Raw genomic sequence first — 17,813 nt, 5'->3', positions numbered from 1 at the left:
TACTCATATGAAATTATTCACCAACACAAATTCCTAAACGACACGCTCTTGCAAGGTTTAATGATGAGATTTTTGAATGATTGAACTTGAAGCTATCATTTACTATAAATTTATTGTTTTTTAAATATACAAATCATTTAGGAGTCACTTGGTTGCTTGAAATGATATGAATGGGATGGGCTAAAAAAAAAAAGAATAAAAATGAACTCAATTATTCAATCCCGCATGGTAAACATAAAAAAATTGAATATATTTTAAATGTAGAAATCATCACACCTTTTACAAATCTCAATAATCATGACTCCCAACTTCATAAATTAAATTTACCCTCCCTCTTGTAATTATAGTTTCTCCACATTTTGTTCATTGTATTTTTATTTTTATTTTTTCAATCCACTTCATATTCTTTTCAAGCAAGGAAATGAGCCTTGTATTTTTTCTCTGATCTTCTTCTTCTTCGTTGTTCCTTTTCTTTTTGTCTTATTTCTTTAGGTTTTTAAAAGCAAACTTTTTTCACATCACATGCAACTTCTTCCCTCCTCCGTTTTCAACTCAGTTTTTCAACAGATTTTTGCTATTTCTCCAAACCAATTACTTGGCCGCTTTGCCAATTCACTGGTTCGGTCTTAAATATCATGTTAAAATAGAAATCATAAAAGACTAGTTGCAGATTATTTTTTATGAAGAAACTTAAATGTTATTGGAAGAAAAATAGCAAAAATGGCCAAATGGGATGATTACATGCTGAAACTTAAATGTCACTTGCAGATCAGATGGGAAAATTCCAGGTTCTTTTTACTAAATATCTTCACCACTTGATCTTTTTTAGCAATTGTTCCTTATCGTTACAGGCATCTCAATTTCCTTGTCTTACCACTTTTTGGATGGGCATTATACCATGAAAATTGCAATATTTATAATATATGAAATTATTGATCATCTAACAACATTTTCATCAATTGCATTTTCTTACACTTTAACGAAGCCCTTATACCTTAAATATCATTTAAAATTTTCATGGACAAAAGTGTGAAGAGACTAAAGTATCACTTTCCCCTCTTTTTATAATTAAACTAGCCCAACATGAGATAATGTCCTTGAAGGTCACATCCATGCATTTATTACATTGTCACATTTTGCTTTTAACCAATACAATACACCTATATGCTTCAGGATAAGTATCACATACTCTAACTAAAAAAAAGAAAACCAAATAAGAGAAATTGCACTCTGGTTTTGTTCTCAGTGAGTTTAGAAAGGTTTCCACCTTAAACTTCTGTAAATTCTCCCCCCATGGTTTTCATATGCAAAATCAAGCTGAGGTATGATCTTCCAAAGGATTGAGTCCACATGTTTGAAGTATTTTAGCCTCCACTGCTTCCAAAAACTGAGGGGTAAGATCACAATTCCAAGACCAAAAATAAATCCCAATTCAGCACTTAAGAAATTCCAATCAATAGAACTTCTAGAATTCAACATAGATGTTTTCAGATGATGGCGGTGACAATGTTGGGCCTACACCAGAATTGCAATTATGTGTCAATGGAGGTCCACATAGTCCTTCATTACCTTCAAATGAATCTGCATCAAATGACTGGATTTGGGTACCAGTTGGGATTGGTCCTGTCAAGTGATTGACGGAAAGGTTTAGAACTTCAAGGAAAGATAAGCTTGCTAGTTCTGTTGGAATATTCCCACTGAAAGAGTTTGCTGACAAATCCAAAGACTCAAGATACTTCAGATTCCCTATGGATGAAGGGATATAGCCCGAAAAGGCATTCAGTGACAAATTAAGAGCATGAAGTGCTTTGAAACTCATAAGCTCTTTCGGTATTGGCCCTTCCAGATGGTTGGATGAGAAATCCAAAGAAGTGAAGTCAAAAAAATCTTCTTTGGAAACTTATTTGTCTCCCTTTGTTGACAATTGTTACTGAATCTTGGTAACTCGTACCTCCAAAATCAACAAGATAGACATCATAAATATGTGATCAATCGCAAAAGGTGGCATTACTTCCAGTATTTTGCTAGTTTTAGTGCAAGATCTTTTTTCAAAAGGAAGTGCAATTGACTCCAAAAACCCAACGGGTTAATGCCATCATTGATGTCGAAAAACAAATGGCCAAATTGTGAAGTAGCTTCACCATCGAGCATGAGAGCTATCCAACTTTGCAAGAGTGATCTTGGTAGGGTACCACTAAACTTATTGGAGGCTAGATCAACAATTTGAAGAGTGCCCCAATTTCCAGTGCTATATGAGCATGCAAGTGGGCCATAGAAATTGTTTGATCTTAAAATCATGACTTTTAAGGTGGATATGTTCTTTAAGAAGCAAGGAAATCTATCAATTAATTGATTGCTTCCAAGGTTCAACACTTGTAATTTTTGACAATTGGCCAAAGATTTTGGGATAACACCTCCTAAGAAGTTTTCATTCAGATCAAGGAACCTTAAAGCACAGGAAGTTGAAAATGTATCCAAATTTTCCCTTCGAGTTTGTTCCTTGCAAGATTTAATACTTTAAGAGTGCTAGTGATCATTCTTATCAAACACTCAGGAATGGTATCATTGAAGCTATTATCAGAAAGATCAAGAAATCGGAGATTTGAAATTGTACAAAAGATTCTGGAATTTTGCCATGAAATCTATTGTTTGAAAGAGAGAGGAAAAATGCAAACTGAAGTTTGTTATCAATGTCAAATGGGGCTAAATAGCTAAATCTATTGCTTGAGAAATCCAAGAACATCACATTTTTTGAAAAAATGGAGTGGGGCCTTGAAGTTGGTTGGAATGAAGGTCAATTGTAAACAGATTGGTGCTAATATTTTGAAAAGGCCCTTCCAAATCAGTCAAAAAATTGTTTGAAAGATTTAGGAATACCATAAAATCAAACCTCCAAATCCAATTGGGTATACTACCTTGAATCTGGTTGCTAGATAGGTCAAGGTAGATTAAATTGGATTGATTTCTTAGAAAGATTGGGAATTCTTTCAACTTGCAAGAAGCTAACATGAGCATATTCAACATGGGAAATGTTAACAAGTCATCAGAGTTATCCCTCAAAGTTGTATCAACTGACAGGTTGTTGTGATTAAGGCCTAGTGTGACCAAATGTTCCATCTTTCTCACAGCATCCAAATACATAGTGCCATTAAACTTATTTGAGGAAAGTTGGAGAAAACTAAGCCTTCTAAATTGAAAGATGGACAAGGGAATAGGCCCTTCTAGATTATTCCCACTAACATCAAGGATCTCTAATGAGGAGAATGATGCATTTGGGAATTCACCCAATACACCCTCAAATCTATTATGAGAAAGCATAAGTTCTTTCAGAGATGGAAGTGCAAAGAGACATGAAGGAACTCTTCTGTAAAAGGAATTTCCCACTAAATCAATGGTGATGAGTTTGTCAAGACTTTCAAAATGAGATGATAAAATTTCACACCTGTCAAGTGATTAAGAGAAACAGATAGATACTCGAGGTTCTTGGACATGTTGAAATATGGAAGACCGCCTGTGAAGTTGTTGGATGACAGATCCAGAGAAACTAGATTTGTTAATTGAGAGACTGCAATCGGAATCTGACCCTCAAAGCCAGCATTTGACAAATTTAGATGCCTCAAGTTCTTCAATTTGTGAAACTCCAAAGGAATCGATGAATGGAAGTCATTGTAAGCCAAGTTCAAGTCTTGTAGATGCCGTAAGTTGAAGAGACCGCTAGCATTATCAACTCCCCCAGAGGTAGATTCTTCACTCAGGTCCAAAACTATAACAAATCCCTTCTTGTTGCATGTTACTCCATTCCATCGACAACAATCGTCACTTTGGTTCCAATGAACCAATTTTTGGGAGTTGGCAGGGTTGAAAGTGAGACTATTCTTCAAATGAAGCAAGGCAGATTCTTGATGGCCGATAAGGCAATGACCAGTCACTTGAAAGATATTGAAACTGATCAAGTTTATGAAGTGGAAGAACAATATCGAGAAAATCCATGAGTAGTTATTTCTCATTGGAATATTCTTTGGAGACAAATATGGGAAACAAACTGTAGCTGATGATGGATTTTGCCATGATCAAGTCATCATTTTATAGATGCTTTGTGAATCACTTTATGTTGCGTGTCTACTGAAATATACTGAGAAATGGGGTCCACTTGGAAGGAAAAAAAATACTGAAAATGAAGTTATCACGAAAACTTCACTAATCTATGAGTGGAGGATGGAAAGACTAATCGATGGATTCAAACACCGTATTTTGAATGGAACAAGTCAAGGGAGACTACAAGAATAATCCAAAAATCTACGAAGTGAGATACACGCAAATGAACAGAAAACACTGTATTTGAATTTCATGTCCGTAAAATGTCATGGTGCCGTTCTTGAGGAGCAGAATTATGTGTCAAGTCATCAACGACTATTCTAGTTCCCTTTTTTGAACTTAAACATAGCTAACATCATACTCCCTCCTCTTGTGTTTGTATTCTATAGTAAGTCGTTTCTCATGTATTTTATGGGAAGTAAAGAAAATTTTGAAACTTATTAAGTCTAAAAATTTAATAAGCTTTTAATTTTGTCCATATTAAATGTGGGGACGGATTATACATACAGAAAATGGTGCAGTGATTGGGAAGCGGGGCAATCCTCACCTTGCATTTTATTCAATTGTCGGAAAAAGAGAGGTGCATAAAATAGTTTCTCATATGCAAATCACACAATCAAGTTCATTAATTTTTTTATAATTTATAAAAATTATATAGATCATAAAAATAAATATTTTAAATGAATTCGCTAATTACCAATCTAGACAGTATAGATTTAATCTGAATGGTCCAATTAAATATTAAATATTTTTAATTTTTATAAATTAATTACCTAGATGGATTTTGGATTGTCCAGATTTAATATTAAAAATAAAAATAATGTCCTAATTGATACTTTTCAGAAAAAAATTTTAAAAAAATTATAAATGTTAGAGAGTAGTAATAAAACAAATTTATTAAATTTGGACAATCCAAATTAAATTAATATCTCTAGATTAGGTATAAAACAGATTTATTAAAAAAATTAATTTTATAAATAACTTTTTTATGCACGTCTCTTTCCTCGACCATTAGATAAAATGCACAATGAGGATTTCCTACTTCCCAACCACTGCACCATTTTCACTGCATATATACTTTAATAACGTATTTCTTCTCATCAATATTTAATAGGAGGTAAAAGGAAAAACTTGTAAGAAAATTTAATGGCATGACTTATCAATATGGCCAAAAAAATCTCTATCACTTCCTTATAAATAAGACCGGACTCCTTCAGAGGCGGTACCAATGTTCTAAATATTTTTTTTTTTGGAGAATGACAAAAGTTTTGAAAGATAAAATTAGTGACAGTTAAGTTCTCAATAAATTTTTTTAAAAAATGAATTGTAAATATTAATTCAAATAGTTGCAAAAAGAAATCTTAATTGTAAATTGAGGTTTCATTTAAAATTTAAATGTACTATTTGCAATCATTAAGTGTTCCTTAACTTTTGTAGAACTGAACTTGCATTTTTCCTATCTTTTTTCTTGAATAACAACAAATGTTACAATACTTTTTTGCATTTTTCCTACCTATTTCTTGAATAAGAACAAATGTTATCGTACTTTTTCTTGGGTCATGAATGGTATCTTATTCTGTGCATTAGCGTTATAAAAAATAATAATAAGTTGGACATGAATAAATAAAATAATAATTGATTTTACAAAATTAAAAATAATCATAATTAAAAATTTCTGAAATATAAACTTATTAAAATAAACTTGAATGATTTAACGTAAAAAAGTATATTTGATAATTATAAATATGTCTCAGTTATTAAAATCATATTTTTATTTTTATCTGAATAAAATTTATTGGTAATCTTTTATATAATGATATATGAAAATCTACTAATGGATACAGATAACGAAATCATCTATTAAAAAGTCATATTTCAAATTATTTTACTAGTGTTTTCTTAAATTCCATAATTAAGAGCATGATTAAAATTAAAAACATTTATCCACAAAATAAGAATAAACAATATTTATGATAAGGACTTCCAAGAAACATTTTTTTTTTTAAATTTTTTTCTAAAATTTACTTTTATAATCAATATAAAAAAATAATATTTTTAAAAAATTTGTATTTAAGGTTTTAAAATATTAAAGGAGCCAAACAGAAGCAATATTGGAGGAAAACAAAGGAAAATACAGATCTAAATTAGAGTGTTGTGTTTTAGAAGGGCAAAGTCGATTTTTTTAGGCAAAATTAGAAAATTCTTATAAAATGAATATTAATTATATCTAAAATATCAGCAATTCAGGATTGCAAAAAGTTTATGTATATTTGAACGGGTCTGCATGGAAGAACATTAAAGCAGTGCAAGTCGGGTTCTGAAGGAGACATAAATTTAGAAGAGGAAAGTGATGATTACTTTGAATGTAATACAATATTTGAATTTCAAATACAAGGAATTAGAGAAGAGGACAAACCCACCATGACAGACTATGAAGTGAGATACAAGCAGATGACTAGGAAACTACTGAATGCTGATGTGTGGTTCTCAATTATCAAAATAAAATAAAATATTTATAAGAGAACAAATTTGACTGTGCAAAAAGGAAAAGGAGAGAATTTTGTGATTTAATAAAAAGAAAATTTTGTAGAATAGGTCTTATTTTATATAAAGGTGTTCTACTTGTACCTGTCCCGATTGGCCCAATATCGTCTCGATATAATCAGGATGGGTCTCGTCCCAACCCAAAAACAATAGAGATAAGATTTTGCAAGACGAGATGGGAAAGGGTTTTAAGGCAGGATGGGACACAAGATTACTATCGGAACATCCTTCTCATACCGAATATTATATATATACATATTATTTTTGTTTTAAAAATATACATTAAATATATTAACATAATTTATACTTGTATTAATTATATCAATTATAATTTCAATACATGCAATTCTTATTTAAAAATAAAGTTTTTTATATTGATAATTTTAGTGATATAAAGTAAACAGGGCGATATCTTTCTTTATAATATATTAATTATATTAATACAATTTATTCTTATGTTTATCTATTTAATAAATTTTATTTATATCATATTTCTTGCTTTATTTTTGAAAGAATAATTGGCTTAGCACATCTTAACTAAAGTAGAAGAGTAATGATTTGATGTTGTGCTTGGCTTGCATGTTGTTGTTGCTCTTATAGTCTAGAGATTAGTTATAATTGCTATTATAATGCGTAGTTGTGATCAATGTAATTTAATAATTGACTTTAAATTATTGTGATTTATGTACTTGTGTTGTTTTGATTTTAAACTTAATAAATTATATGATTTAAAATTTTAATAAATGTTATTATCCAGATCTATTTTCAGCATTGGCCAATTTATTGAGATGGCAGGACGTCTCGTGTCCCATCCTGTCCTGATTCCTAATGGGATGGGACACAAGACAAAAATTTAGTCTCAATCTTTTTTTTTTGGATGGTATACAGGACAAAGGTGTCCTGGTCTCATCCCATCCCGTGGGCACCCCTAATTTTATATTGCCTATTTTTTTATATGAAGTATATTATAAATAAGATTATCTATTATATTCATATTAGAATGTTAGGCTTTAAAAAAATAGCAAGGGGCATAAAGTTGGAATGGCAGATATGAGAATGTTGATATGAACATGTGGGCATATATAAAAGATAAAATTCAAAATGAACATATATGAAAAAAGTGGGTGTAGCATTTGTTAAGGAAAATGATAGAAAATTATTTAAAAATGTTTGGATATGTACAGAGAAGAACATGAGAAACATTCAAGTGGAGAGTAAAACAGATAATCTTAAGTTCTATAAAGACGGGTAGGTGAAAATCAAAGAGAACACTTATAAAAGTTGTTGAATGAAACCTCTTAGTTAATAATATTCTTTAAAGCTTGTTAATGATGGAGCACAATAGTGTCATGTAATTTATATAGCAGACCCCACCTAGTGAAATAAGACTTATTGTTGTATTCATATTAGAATTTCTCCCAAATTTTAGAATACACACACAAGGCAGCTCAGATCACATCCAAATTAAGTGGGGGTTATGTAAAATCAAACTAGGAATTTAAAATATCAAATGTGAGAACATTGCTTAGCTTCTAAAAGAAGATAGTTACATGTCCTATCTTTTGCAAATCGTTTAGTTTATTATTTGAATTGACCTTAATTAGATTAATTTCCTGTTGAATTTTGTATATCTCAATTCATATGAATAAGTAAGGTAATATATGCATACCTGAAGAATCCATGAACCCTTGAGAAGGCTCAATTACCTCAAGTGTAGACAGGTGCACAACCCACAGGTCCCCAGAGTCTTCAGAGAGTGCAGAGATAATGGAGTAGTAGAGAATGAGTCATGTCTATGTGGTTATCAACTGATCGACTTATAAGAATCAGATCAGTAACTGCTTTTTTAATAATTAAATAAAAAATATTTCATTATCTCTGACTCAGTGAGTTAAGAGATAGGAAATAATTGATAGCTACTGAGCTGTGGGTTGGACCTCTATCCATTGGGCTCACTTGTGTGGTCCACCTATCACGGTCCACACAAGATTATAAAGACTAATCTATTTAGGCTTATTAATTAATGTTAATCCATAAATAAATAAATAGTCTAACAATCTCCTACTTGGATTGCATTAATTAAGCAAGTAGTATAAATAAGCCACAAACAAGATTCAGAAAATGAAACTCCATAAAATCATTGGATCCTATAGGGAAACAAGTGATATGATATCTCATAATTTGAATAAAACACAAAATTTTATTTCAAATACAGCTCAGTAAGATAACAATATAAATCATTGATTCCTATGGGGAAACAAGTGATATGCATAGCGTACCACAACAGAATCATTGAATCTTATAAGGATACAAATAATATTGATGCATCTAACTGAACTGAACATAACTCACAGAAGAAAAATAAAGCCTAAAGAGAAATTGCAACACAAAAGGTTCTCAAACTCCCACTAAACCAAGGCGTCAAAGGATTTCATAATACCCATATAAGTTACATGATTTTGAAAAACTTCTACAAGTAAGCCCTTGGTCAGCGGATCTGCAAGCATCTGCATGCCAGGAATGTGTACCACACGAGATTGAGACTCATCAATTTTCTCTTTCACAAATATAAGTTTGATATCAAAATGCTTTGTACGACTAGAATTTATGTGGTTGTTAGCATAGTATACTGCAGATTTGTTATCATAGTAAATGGTTAGAGGACGTGATATTGACTCAACTAGGCGTATGCTAGATATCAACTTCCTCAACCATATAGCGTGACGTGTAGTGTCAAAACAAGCAATAGACTCAGCTTCCATAGATGAAACTGCTGTAAGTGTCTGTTTCACACTTTTCCAAGAGACAGCTCCTTCAGACAACAAGAAAATATAGCCGGTCGTGGATTTACGATCATCCAGACAAGAGGCAAAATCTGAATCTGAAAAGCCAACAATTTCAAGATCTTCTGATCCCTTAAAGTCATAATCAGAATACCCAACAACTTCAAGAGAATTTGACCTTTTGTAAGTCAACATGTAATTCTTTGCACCTTGAAGATACCTCATAACTTTCTTAGCAGTCTTCCAATGATCCAGACCTGGATCATTTAAGTATCAACCCAGCACTCTAATGGCAAAGGCTATATCTGGTCGAGTACACTCTTGAACATATATAAGGCTACCAACAGTGAAAGCGTATGGTATCTTTCTCATTTCAGCCCTCTTCTTATCATCCTTGGGATATGTAACTCTGACAACAGCTTACCTTTCTGAATAAGAGTAGGTGAGGGAAAACATGAATCCATTCTGAATCTCTTAAGTACCTGCTCAATATAAGTGGTCTGTGATAAACCAAGAATACCACGAGATCTATCACGATGAATCTGTATCCTAAGAATGAAGGATGCTTTACCCATGTCCTTCATATCAAAATGGCAAGACAATAGGTGTTTTATCTCATTGAGGAAATTCATTGATTTGCTGGCTAAGATATCATTAACATAGAGAACAAGAATGGCAAAATTGTTCCCATCAAACTTCTGATAAATACACTGATATGAGACATTCTCAACAAAACCGAGTGAGGTAATAACTTCATCAAACTTTAGATACCACTGCCTAGAGGCTTGTTTTAGCCTATAGATGGATCTCTTCAATCTGCACACTAGATGTTCTTTACCAGATTAAACAAAACTATCAGGTTGTGTCATGTAGACTTCTTCATACAAATCGCCATTCAAGAACGTAGTCTTGACATCCATCTAGTAAAGATCAAGATCAAATTGTGCAACTAAAACCATTACTACTCTAAAAGCATCTTTGGTGGACACCGAAGAGAAGGTCTCTGTGTAATCAATACCTTCTTTCTAATTGTAGCCCTTAGCTACAAGTCTGGCTTTGTATCTATCAATTTCACCTCTAGCTCCTCATTTTGTTTTAAAGACCCACTTGTAGCCTACTAGTTTAAAACCCTTTGGTAGCTCTACAAGCTCCCATATATGATTGCGATATATAGAGGTGATTTCTTCACTCATAGCCTCCAACCATTTAGAAGAATGCGAGTTAGAAATAGCCTCTTGGTAAGATATTGGGTCTAAACTATCAATAGCATCTGAATCAAATTCCTGCAAATACACCATGTAATCATCTGGAATAGCAGACCTGTGAACCTTTTAGGACTGTCTTAGTTCAACAACCAAATCCCCATCACCCTCCAAAGGTGGTTCATCTTCAGCTTCATCCTGATCCATGGCATTATTTCTGTTAACATGAGGGGTTGTCAAGATAGGTATAGGCAAAATACTGCTTTCATCATGTAAAGTAATATGCATAGGCATAGAGCTCCCACTGTCTAAGGCATCTTCAAAGAAATAAGCTCGATCAAATTTAATTACCCTAATAGTGTGATTTGGACAATAGAATCTATACCCACGAGATTCGATGCAATAGACAATAAAGAAACCATCAATAGTTTTAGCATCAAGTTTCATCTATTGTGGATTGTAAGGTTTTACCTATACTTTACAACCCCAAAATCGCATATGTTTCAGCACAGGAGTCCTTCCTAAATACAACTCGTATGGAGTCTTTAGAATTGACTTGCTAGAAACTTGGTTCAAAATATAAACAGCGATTTTAAGTACATCACCCCACTAGAATTTCGACAATAAGTAGTGAATGGTCATGCTTTTAACCATATCTATGAGAGTACGATTTTTCCTTTCTACAACCCTATTCTGCTGCGGGGTACTAGGCATAGTATACTAAGTTTCAATGCCATGCTCTTAAAGGTATAAAGCAAATGGCCCAGGGTTTCTGTCAGTCTCAGTATATCTCCCATAAAATTCTCCTCCTCTGTCAGATCTCACACATTTAATCAACTTGCCAGATTTCAATTTGACTGCTGCTTTAAAGGTCTTGAATGCATTAAGATACTCATCCTTTTCACGCAAGAGTTCAATCCATCCATGACGAGAGTAATCATCTGTGAAGGTGATGAAATATCTAAAACCACCCATAGCCGGAGGTGTGATAGGTCCACATATGTCAGTATAGATTAGGTCTAAAGTATTTTTAGATCTCTTTGCCCCTTTGATTTTAGCTCTAGTAGGGAATTTTCCCTTTATACAGTTAACACAAGTCTCAAAATCTGAGAAATCAAGGTCTTGTAAGACACCTTGCTTGGCCATGCATTCCAATCTCTCTCTAGAGATGTGATCCAAACGACAATACCATAACATGGAGGAATTATCATTAGGCCTTTGTCATTTATGCCCAATGGCAGCATTAATATGGAGATTAGGAAGTTCAAGTGACCAATCATTTAATCAATATAAACCATATATCAACAAAGCGAAACCAACATTAATGGAATCAAAACAAATGTCAATTTTCCCATTTCCTTGAAAGAATGAATAGCCACGAATATCCAATGCAGAAGTTGAAATTAAATTCCTTTTCACAAAAGGTACATAAACAATATTGTTCAAATGTAAAACATGACCAAAATTTAAATACAAAGAAATGATTCCAATGCTTTCAACTGATGCCTTGCTCCCTGCTATACCAAAGACTAACTTCTGTGCCTCACTTGGAACCTTCTGGTTTCTTAGTTCTTGTAGAGAATTCATAACATGTACAGTGGCACCAGAATCCAGCCACCATAAGTCAAAGGGAGTTTCAATGGTGTTAGATTCAAAACAAACTAGAGCTAGAGGGACAGTTTGAAGAATTGTACCTTCACTTTCTTATTTGTTCTTCAGTTTAAAGCAATTAGCTTTAATGTGACCCGATTTCTTGCAATAATTGCATAACCTCTTAAAGGGTTTCTTTCTTGACTTCTCACTCTTATCACCATCCTTTTTAAAAGTTGGATTATTAGGCTTAGGGGCCTCATGCTTCTTCTCCTTTTTTCTTATATGACCCTCCAGATTTACTGCTAAAGCCATAAGAAACATAGTTTACTAAGTGAGAGGAATTCTTCTTTATAGCTTTTTCCTCTTGGGTGACTATTGATATCATCTAGTCAATAGACCATTCAGCTTCTTGTGAGTTATATGAAGTCCTCAATAATGCATACTCCGATGGCAGTGATTGAAGAACACGGTAAACTAAGGTACTTTCACCCAAGTCAATTCTATATGATTTAAGCTTGTTATAGTAATGAACAAGCTTCAAAATGTGTTCCCTGACACCAGAAACTCTGTCATATCGAATATTGTCAAGAAGTGACAAATAGTAGTTCTTTTGAGTCTTGTCAAGCTTCTTGTATTTGTTACCAACAGCTTTCAAGTATTCCACTGCAGTATCCTTTTCAGGAATATCCCTGATTCCCTTTTCAATTGTGTACTTGATGATCGCTAGACAGATCTGGTTGGACTCACTCCATTATTTATGGAAGGCCATTTTAGAAGCACTGGACTCAGAAGAGAGATCCGCAGGCTTGGGTTCTCTCAGAGCTAAATTTTTCTCAGAAATGGTCAGATACATATTGAGGGACTCTTTCTAATCATCATAGTTAGTCCCATTGAGAGCCTTCACAAAGGATACTTACGTAAAAGCAGAAACTCAAATTGCAAAACAGAAAATGGGAAATATTAATTATGTGTGCATAACATAATTATAAAATAGAATTCCCAACAAGCGATTATTAATTATGCAACTATAATCATGTACCAAGAAGGCTCACATACCATAAAGATCTAGCTCATATAAAAGTCCATACAAAATAATGCATTAAACATTTCCATATCTATAGGGTGCAACAAATATCTAACACATTAAAGGAGTGCTATTAGCCTATCCTCAAAACCAACCATCAAAATCACATCAATAATGTTACACCTATGGGGTATGTCCATTATCAATGTTACAAGATCTTAAGCATTATCAATAATTTACAAAGTCATAAATTTTATGACCTTAGGACAAAACAAAATAATTTCAAAGTCCTTGGGTCTTTTGAGAATTAAGGAACAAATTTGAGACTTAAGTGAAAATTTGAAAGGTGTCCAAGGGTAAATAGGTAATTCTAGAGGAGATTTGGGTCAAAATGTTATTCTGAAAGTTAAGGGACTAAAATGTAATTCCAGAAATCTATTAGGGTCACGAAGTAAATACGATAAATTATGGGACATAGGAGGTAATTCTAGTTTGGGGCCAAAACATAATTAATAGAAACAATAATTTTTTTGACACTGATCTGGGCTAATACAATTTGGGCCCAGAATTAGTATCTTCAAGTGAACATGGCCCATTTCCCTTTTTCAGTTTTTTTTAAATCAAGTCTGGGTCTAAACAAAATTTGGGCCCAGCACTCCATGAAACCGGATCTATAGGATCCGGTTTCTGACCCTGTTCATGCCTCCACCCTTGTTTTTTTGAATCAAAGATTTGGGCCCATATGAAAATGGGCCCAAAACTCATGGAAGCAGATCCTTAGGATTCGGTTATTGACCCTGTCCCTGGGTCTGTCCAGCTGTGTAGGAGATGAGGAAGAGGGGAGGAAGTCACCGGCGACTTGGAGCAGGCGAGCAATGGTGAAGAACGAATCCGTAGACGGAGGAAGAGGGGAGGACGTCACTGGCGACCTGGAGTAGGCGAGTAGCGACGAAGAATGAAGTTGCAGACAACACATCGGTAGCTTCGTTTTTGACGACCTAACGGCAGAAGCACTAAATTCCGTCCCGTCTTCGGTGTTGAAAAAAAATGAAAGGGAAGAGAAGGAAGAAAGTCACATGGCAATACACAATTACATAGTAAATCTCATACGCGGTAAAGAATAATGGAAAGGAAATTATTAAGCACATTAATAAAATCTGAACATGCTCATAAATGAATTTTATTAATTCATAACGTATGTATAATATAAATAATGAATTGAGACATACAGATTGATATTTGTAACCAGCAAGGTATGTAAAATCGGACCGGTCATTGAACCAGTCACGACATTGGGTCATGGGTTAGTGGTTTAACCGGGGGTTGAACCAATGACAAACCGGTCATAATTAAAATAATACAATTTAAATAAAAAGATATTAATTATAAAAAAGTCAACTAAATCCAACCACTCAAAAGTCCAACAATAATAAAATACAACACTTCAAATATCAATCCTTAATTCCTTATAATTACAACCCGTCAATCATTAAAAAGTCTAAAAGTCTAAAACTAATATTCACCAATACCAAAATCATCATTAACTTCATTCAAATCTCCGGGCATTGAGACATTCGGAGTTGAATGAGAAAAACCAGAACCACTAGCAACATCAGGCAAAGGTGGGGACTCTAGAACATTCATATATTCATCACCTACAATAAACAAAGATTAATACTAATGAATGGCATTTTAAGAAAGAAATTCATATACTTGTATTAGACATGATAGTAGATTTAATAAACCTTCATGATCCCTCTCTAGGTTGATGGAGCAGCTGTGGTTTCATTGTGAATGAAACTTTCAAGATTTGTAACATCATGAGAATCAAACTCAGGAGCTAGCTCTTCCTCTTCTTCAGCCACCCAAAAGTCAACTTTATCAATTGATTCATAATCAGTGGGATCATAACTTTTATTTTTCCTCAATTGTCTCCTTGAAAAAAAAATAAAGCAATTAAATATGATAAACAATAAAAAAAATACAGCATCATGAAACTGAGACGCACACAAAACATATGAATATGTACATGCACATGTAATCCCTTCCTTGTGCATCATGCATTTTGAATTTGTTATGCTACCCATCTCCCCATAATAGCACATAAAACTACATATTAAATGTTAAGATAACAATAATCTATCCATGCCATTAAAAATAAACTAATAAGAAGAAAAGAAAAGAAACATCACATATAAAAGCATTGCCATTCAAAACTCTAATTTTTACTTATGCTTCAATCGCAAATTATAATTTGTAAAAACTAAATCATTCAATCTTTGATGTTGTAATATATTTTGTCTTTTATTATGGATGCGTTCAAACAAACTCCAATTTCTTTCACAGCTAGAAGAAGAAGAAGTTTGGCTAAGAATGTGCATTGCAAGAGTTTGCAATTCTGGAATAGACCTCTATAAAATGACCACTATTCATCTGTAAATAAAAAACATTTAGTTAGATGTTAATTATATAATAACTAAAATTACCATGGACATGTTAAATAATAAATATGAATACTCATAAGGATCTAATTTCTAGGCTGCTCTCTGACATGAAGTTTTGTCAAAAGACTCTTTACGATCACAATACAAACTTAACTGCTTCATCATCACAATATAATCAATTTCTTCACTTTCATTGGACTCAAACACGTCAAGCATTGCATCCATTAACCTTCTCTTGCGAATAAAGTTCTCATCATACAAGAATGCAGGATTCAACAAATACGGCACTGCATGAAGATTTGTCTTAAAGTACTTATCCCATCGAGCTTGAATAATGTTTGTGTAAAGCTTGTAATAATATTTCTTATCATTGAATGTTGCCTTGATTGCCTTTTTTTCCCTTTGCATGCCTTCATAAACATAAGGCAAAGAAGGCTTCTCATATGAATCCACAATTCTCAACAACTTTATAAGAGGAGATACAACCTTCATAATTTCTAAGCAATCACCCCAAAAGCCATTATCTAATATGATGGTAGTAACAATTATTCCAGCTTGAGTCTTTGACAATTTGTGATCTACAAAGTGCTTATCAATCACCAAAGCTTGCAAGTCATGCTTATGCATATATATGCTATGTAACGTGATAAATGTAGTAGTAAATCTTGTTGCACCAGGATGCACAATTTCTTTCCAACCTAGTCTTTTCCTAAGCCATGACAAGAAGATCATATGATTATAAACAAAAATAGTTATCTTTGATGCCTTATTGGTAAGTGTTGACACATTGTCTAAGCTTGCTATATCTTTTAAAGTAAGGTTCAAACAATGTGTAGCACAAGGTGACTAATAAATGTTTTTATATTTTTCCTTAATCAACTTGCCACATGCTACATAATTTGCAGCATTATCAATCACCACGTGAATAATGTTCTTGGGACCAACCCACTCAATCACTTCACAGAACAACGAGAACAAAGTCCTAGCATCTTTTACCAAATCTGAAGCATCAACAGATTTCACAAAAACCATTCCATATGTAGAATAGACTAAGAAATCAGCCATGAGTGTACATCCAGTGTTTTTCTATTTAGCTCGATGACTCTCAATAAGTAATTGACATTCCTTTTTTCTAATCTATCAACAAATTGATTCTAAATTCATAAGCATTAGGGGCCTTGAATCCCGACCTAATTGAAGCAATAGCATTTATGGCTTTTTGAAATAAAGGGAAATCTAATGCATTAAATGGAATACAATTGACGATAGCCCATTCAGCAATAGTCATTTTTGCATTGTATTGTGCTTCTTTTGTTGCAAGCACACTCTTGATGCTAGGTTGGGAACCAGGAGTTGTCCTAGGGGCAAAATAATTCTCAACTGAAGCAGTAGAAGCTTGCCTCTTATTGGCACTTCTCTCAAGGACTGTCTTAATTGGACTAGGAGCAATTGGATCATTAGTTTTGAGGTCCCCAATGTCTACTTGTTCTTGTTCTTGTTCTTATTCTTTTCTATCATCAACCTTCCTTTTTCTCCAACCTTTCAAAGACTCAACCATCCTGTGACGTACATCATGAGGAACTTTCTTACAAGAAGCTACTTGACCACTCACACCAGCAAGATGTTGCTTCATTTTGTTAATCCCACCTCCTCCATAACTTGACGCACAATAAAGGCAAGTATATATATATTTTCTTGCCCTCTTTTCTTAAGGCAACATGTGCCTAAGTAGGATCAATTTTTCCACGCATAAATAGGGCCTCACATGTTGAGTCATTACCACTAGGATGGGGATTATTGGAATTGGAGGTAAGATTCTCATTTCTATCACTAGGACTACTTCCAATATCCATAATCAATACAATGATTATATTTTATTCTGCAAGCTAAAGACAAAGCTTCAATTTTATTTTTTAACACAAATGCAAAATTCAAATAATAAATTAGCAATAAAGCTGAATCGAGAAACAACTAGGCATAAGAAGAGGCAAGTTGAATCATATCTAAAAACAATAATAACAAAAAGAGACAACAATCACGAGAAAAATCTTTAAATTTGTTCTCAATCATACAATCATCTATAGTGTGTGTCACGGAGGCAGTAAGAAACCAATCACAACACCATAGG

At 33.3% G+C, this 17,813-nt stretch overlaps 1 protein-coding gene and 1 pseudogene across 1 annotated transcript; both read right to left on the bottom strand.

Annotated features, from left to right (window-relative positions):
* Positions 1–1,088: 1,088 nt before the first annotated feature.
* LOC129295788 (receptor like protein 22-like) lies at positions 1,089–10,831 on the bottom strand (annotated as a pseudogene).
* A 3,922-nt stretch (positions 10,832–14,753) lies between these two features.
* LOC129295787 (uncharacterized) lies at positions 14,754–16,750 on the bottom strand. Its single transcript, XM_054934353.1, has 3 exons — positions 16,566–16,750; positions 15,793–16,394; positions 14,754–14,896 (listed from the first exon to the last, which is right to left on the bottom strand). The coding sequence occupies exons 1-3, from the start codon at positions 16,748–16,750 to the stop codon at positions 14,754–14,756; spliced, it is 930 nt and encodes a 309-aa protein (XP_054790328.1).
* Between the last annotated feature and the right edge of the window lie 1,063 nt (positions 16,751–17,813).

The sequence above is a fragment of the Prosopis cineraria genome, unplaced genomic scaffold, assembly GCF_029017545.1.
Source record: "Prosopis cineraria cultivar Desert tree isolate PC_DT_omini unplaced genomic scaffold, ASM2901754v1 PC187, whole genome shotgun sequence".
Classification (NCBI taxonomy): Eukaryota; Viridiplantae; Streptophyta; class Magnoliopsida; order Fabales; family Fabaceae; genus Prosopis; species Prosopis cineraria.
This window is presented reverse-complemented; position numbering and strand designations above follow the sequence as displayed.

Coding starts and splice junctions, on each gene's coding strand:
- LOC129295787 (XM_054934353.1), bottom strand. CDS start 16,750: ATGGCTGATTTCTTAGTCTATTCTACATATGGAATGGTTTTTGTGAAA. Junction 16,395..16,565: donor AATTATGTAGCATGTGGCAA/GTTGATTAAGGA, acceptor GTCATGGCTTAG/GAAAAGACTAGGTTGGAAAG. Junction 14,897..15,792: donor GTCTTTTGACAAAACTTCAT/GTCAGAGAGCAG, acceptor TGTTTATTGTAG/GTGATGAATATATGAATGTT.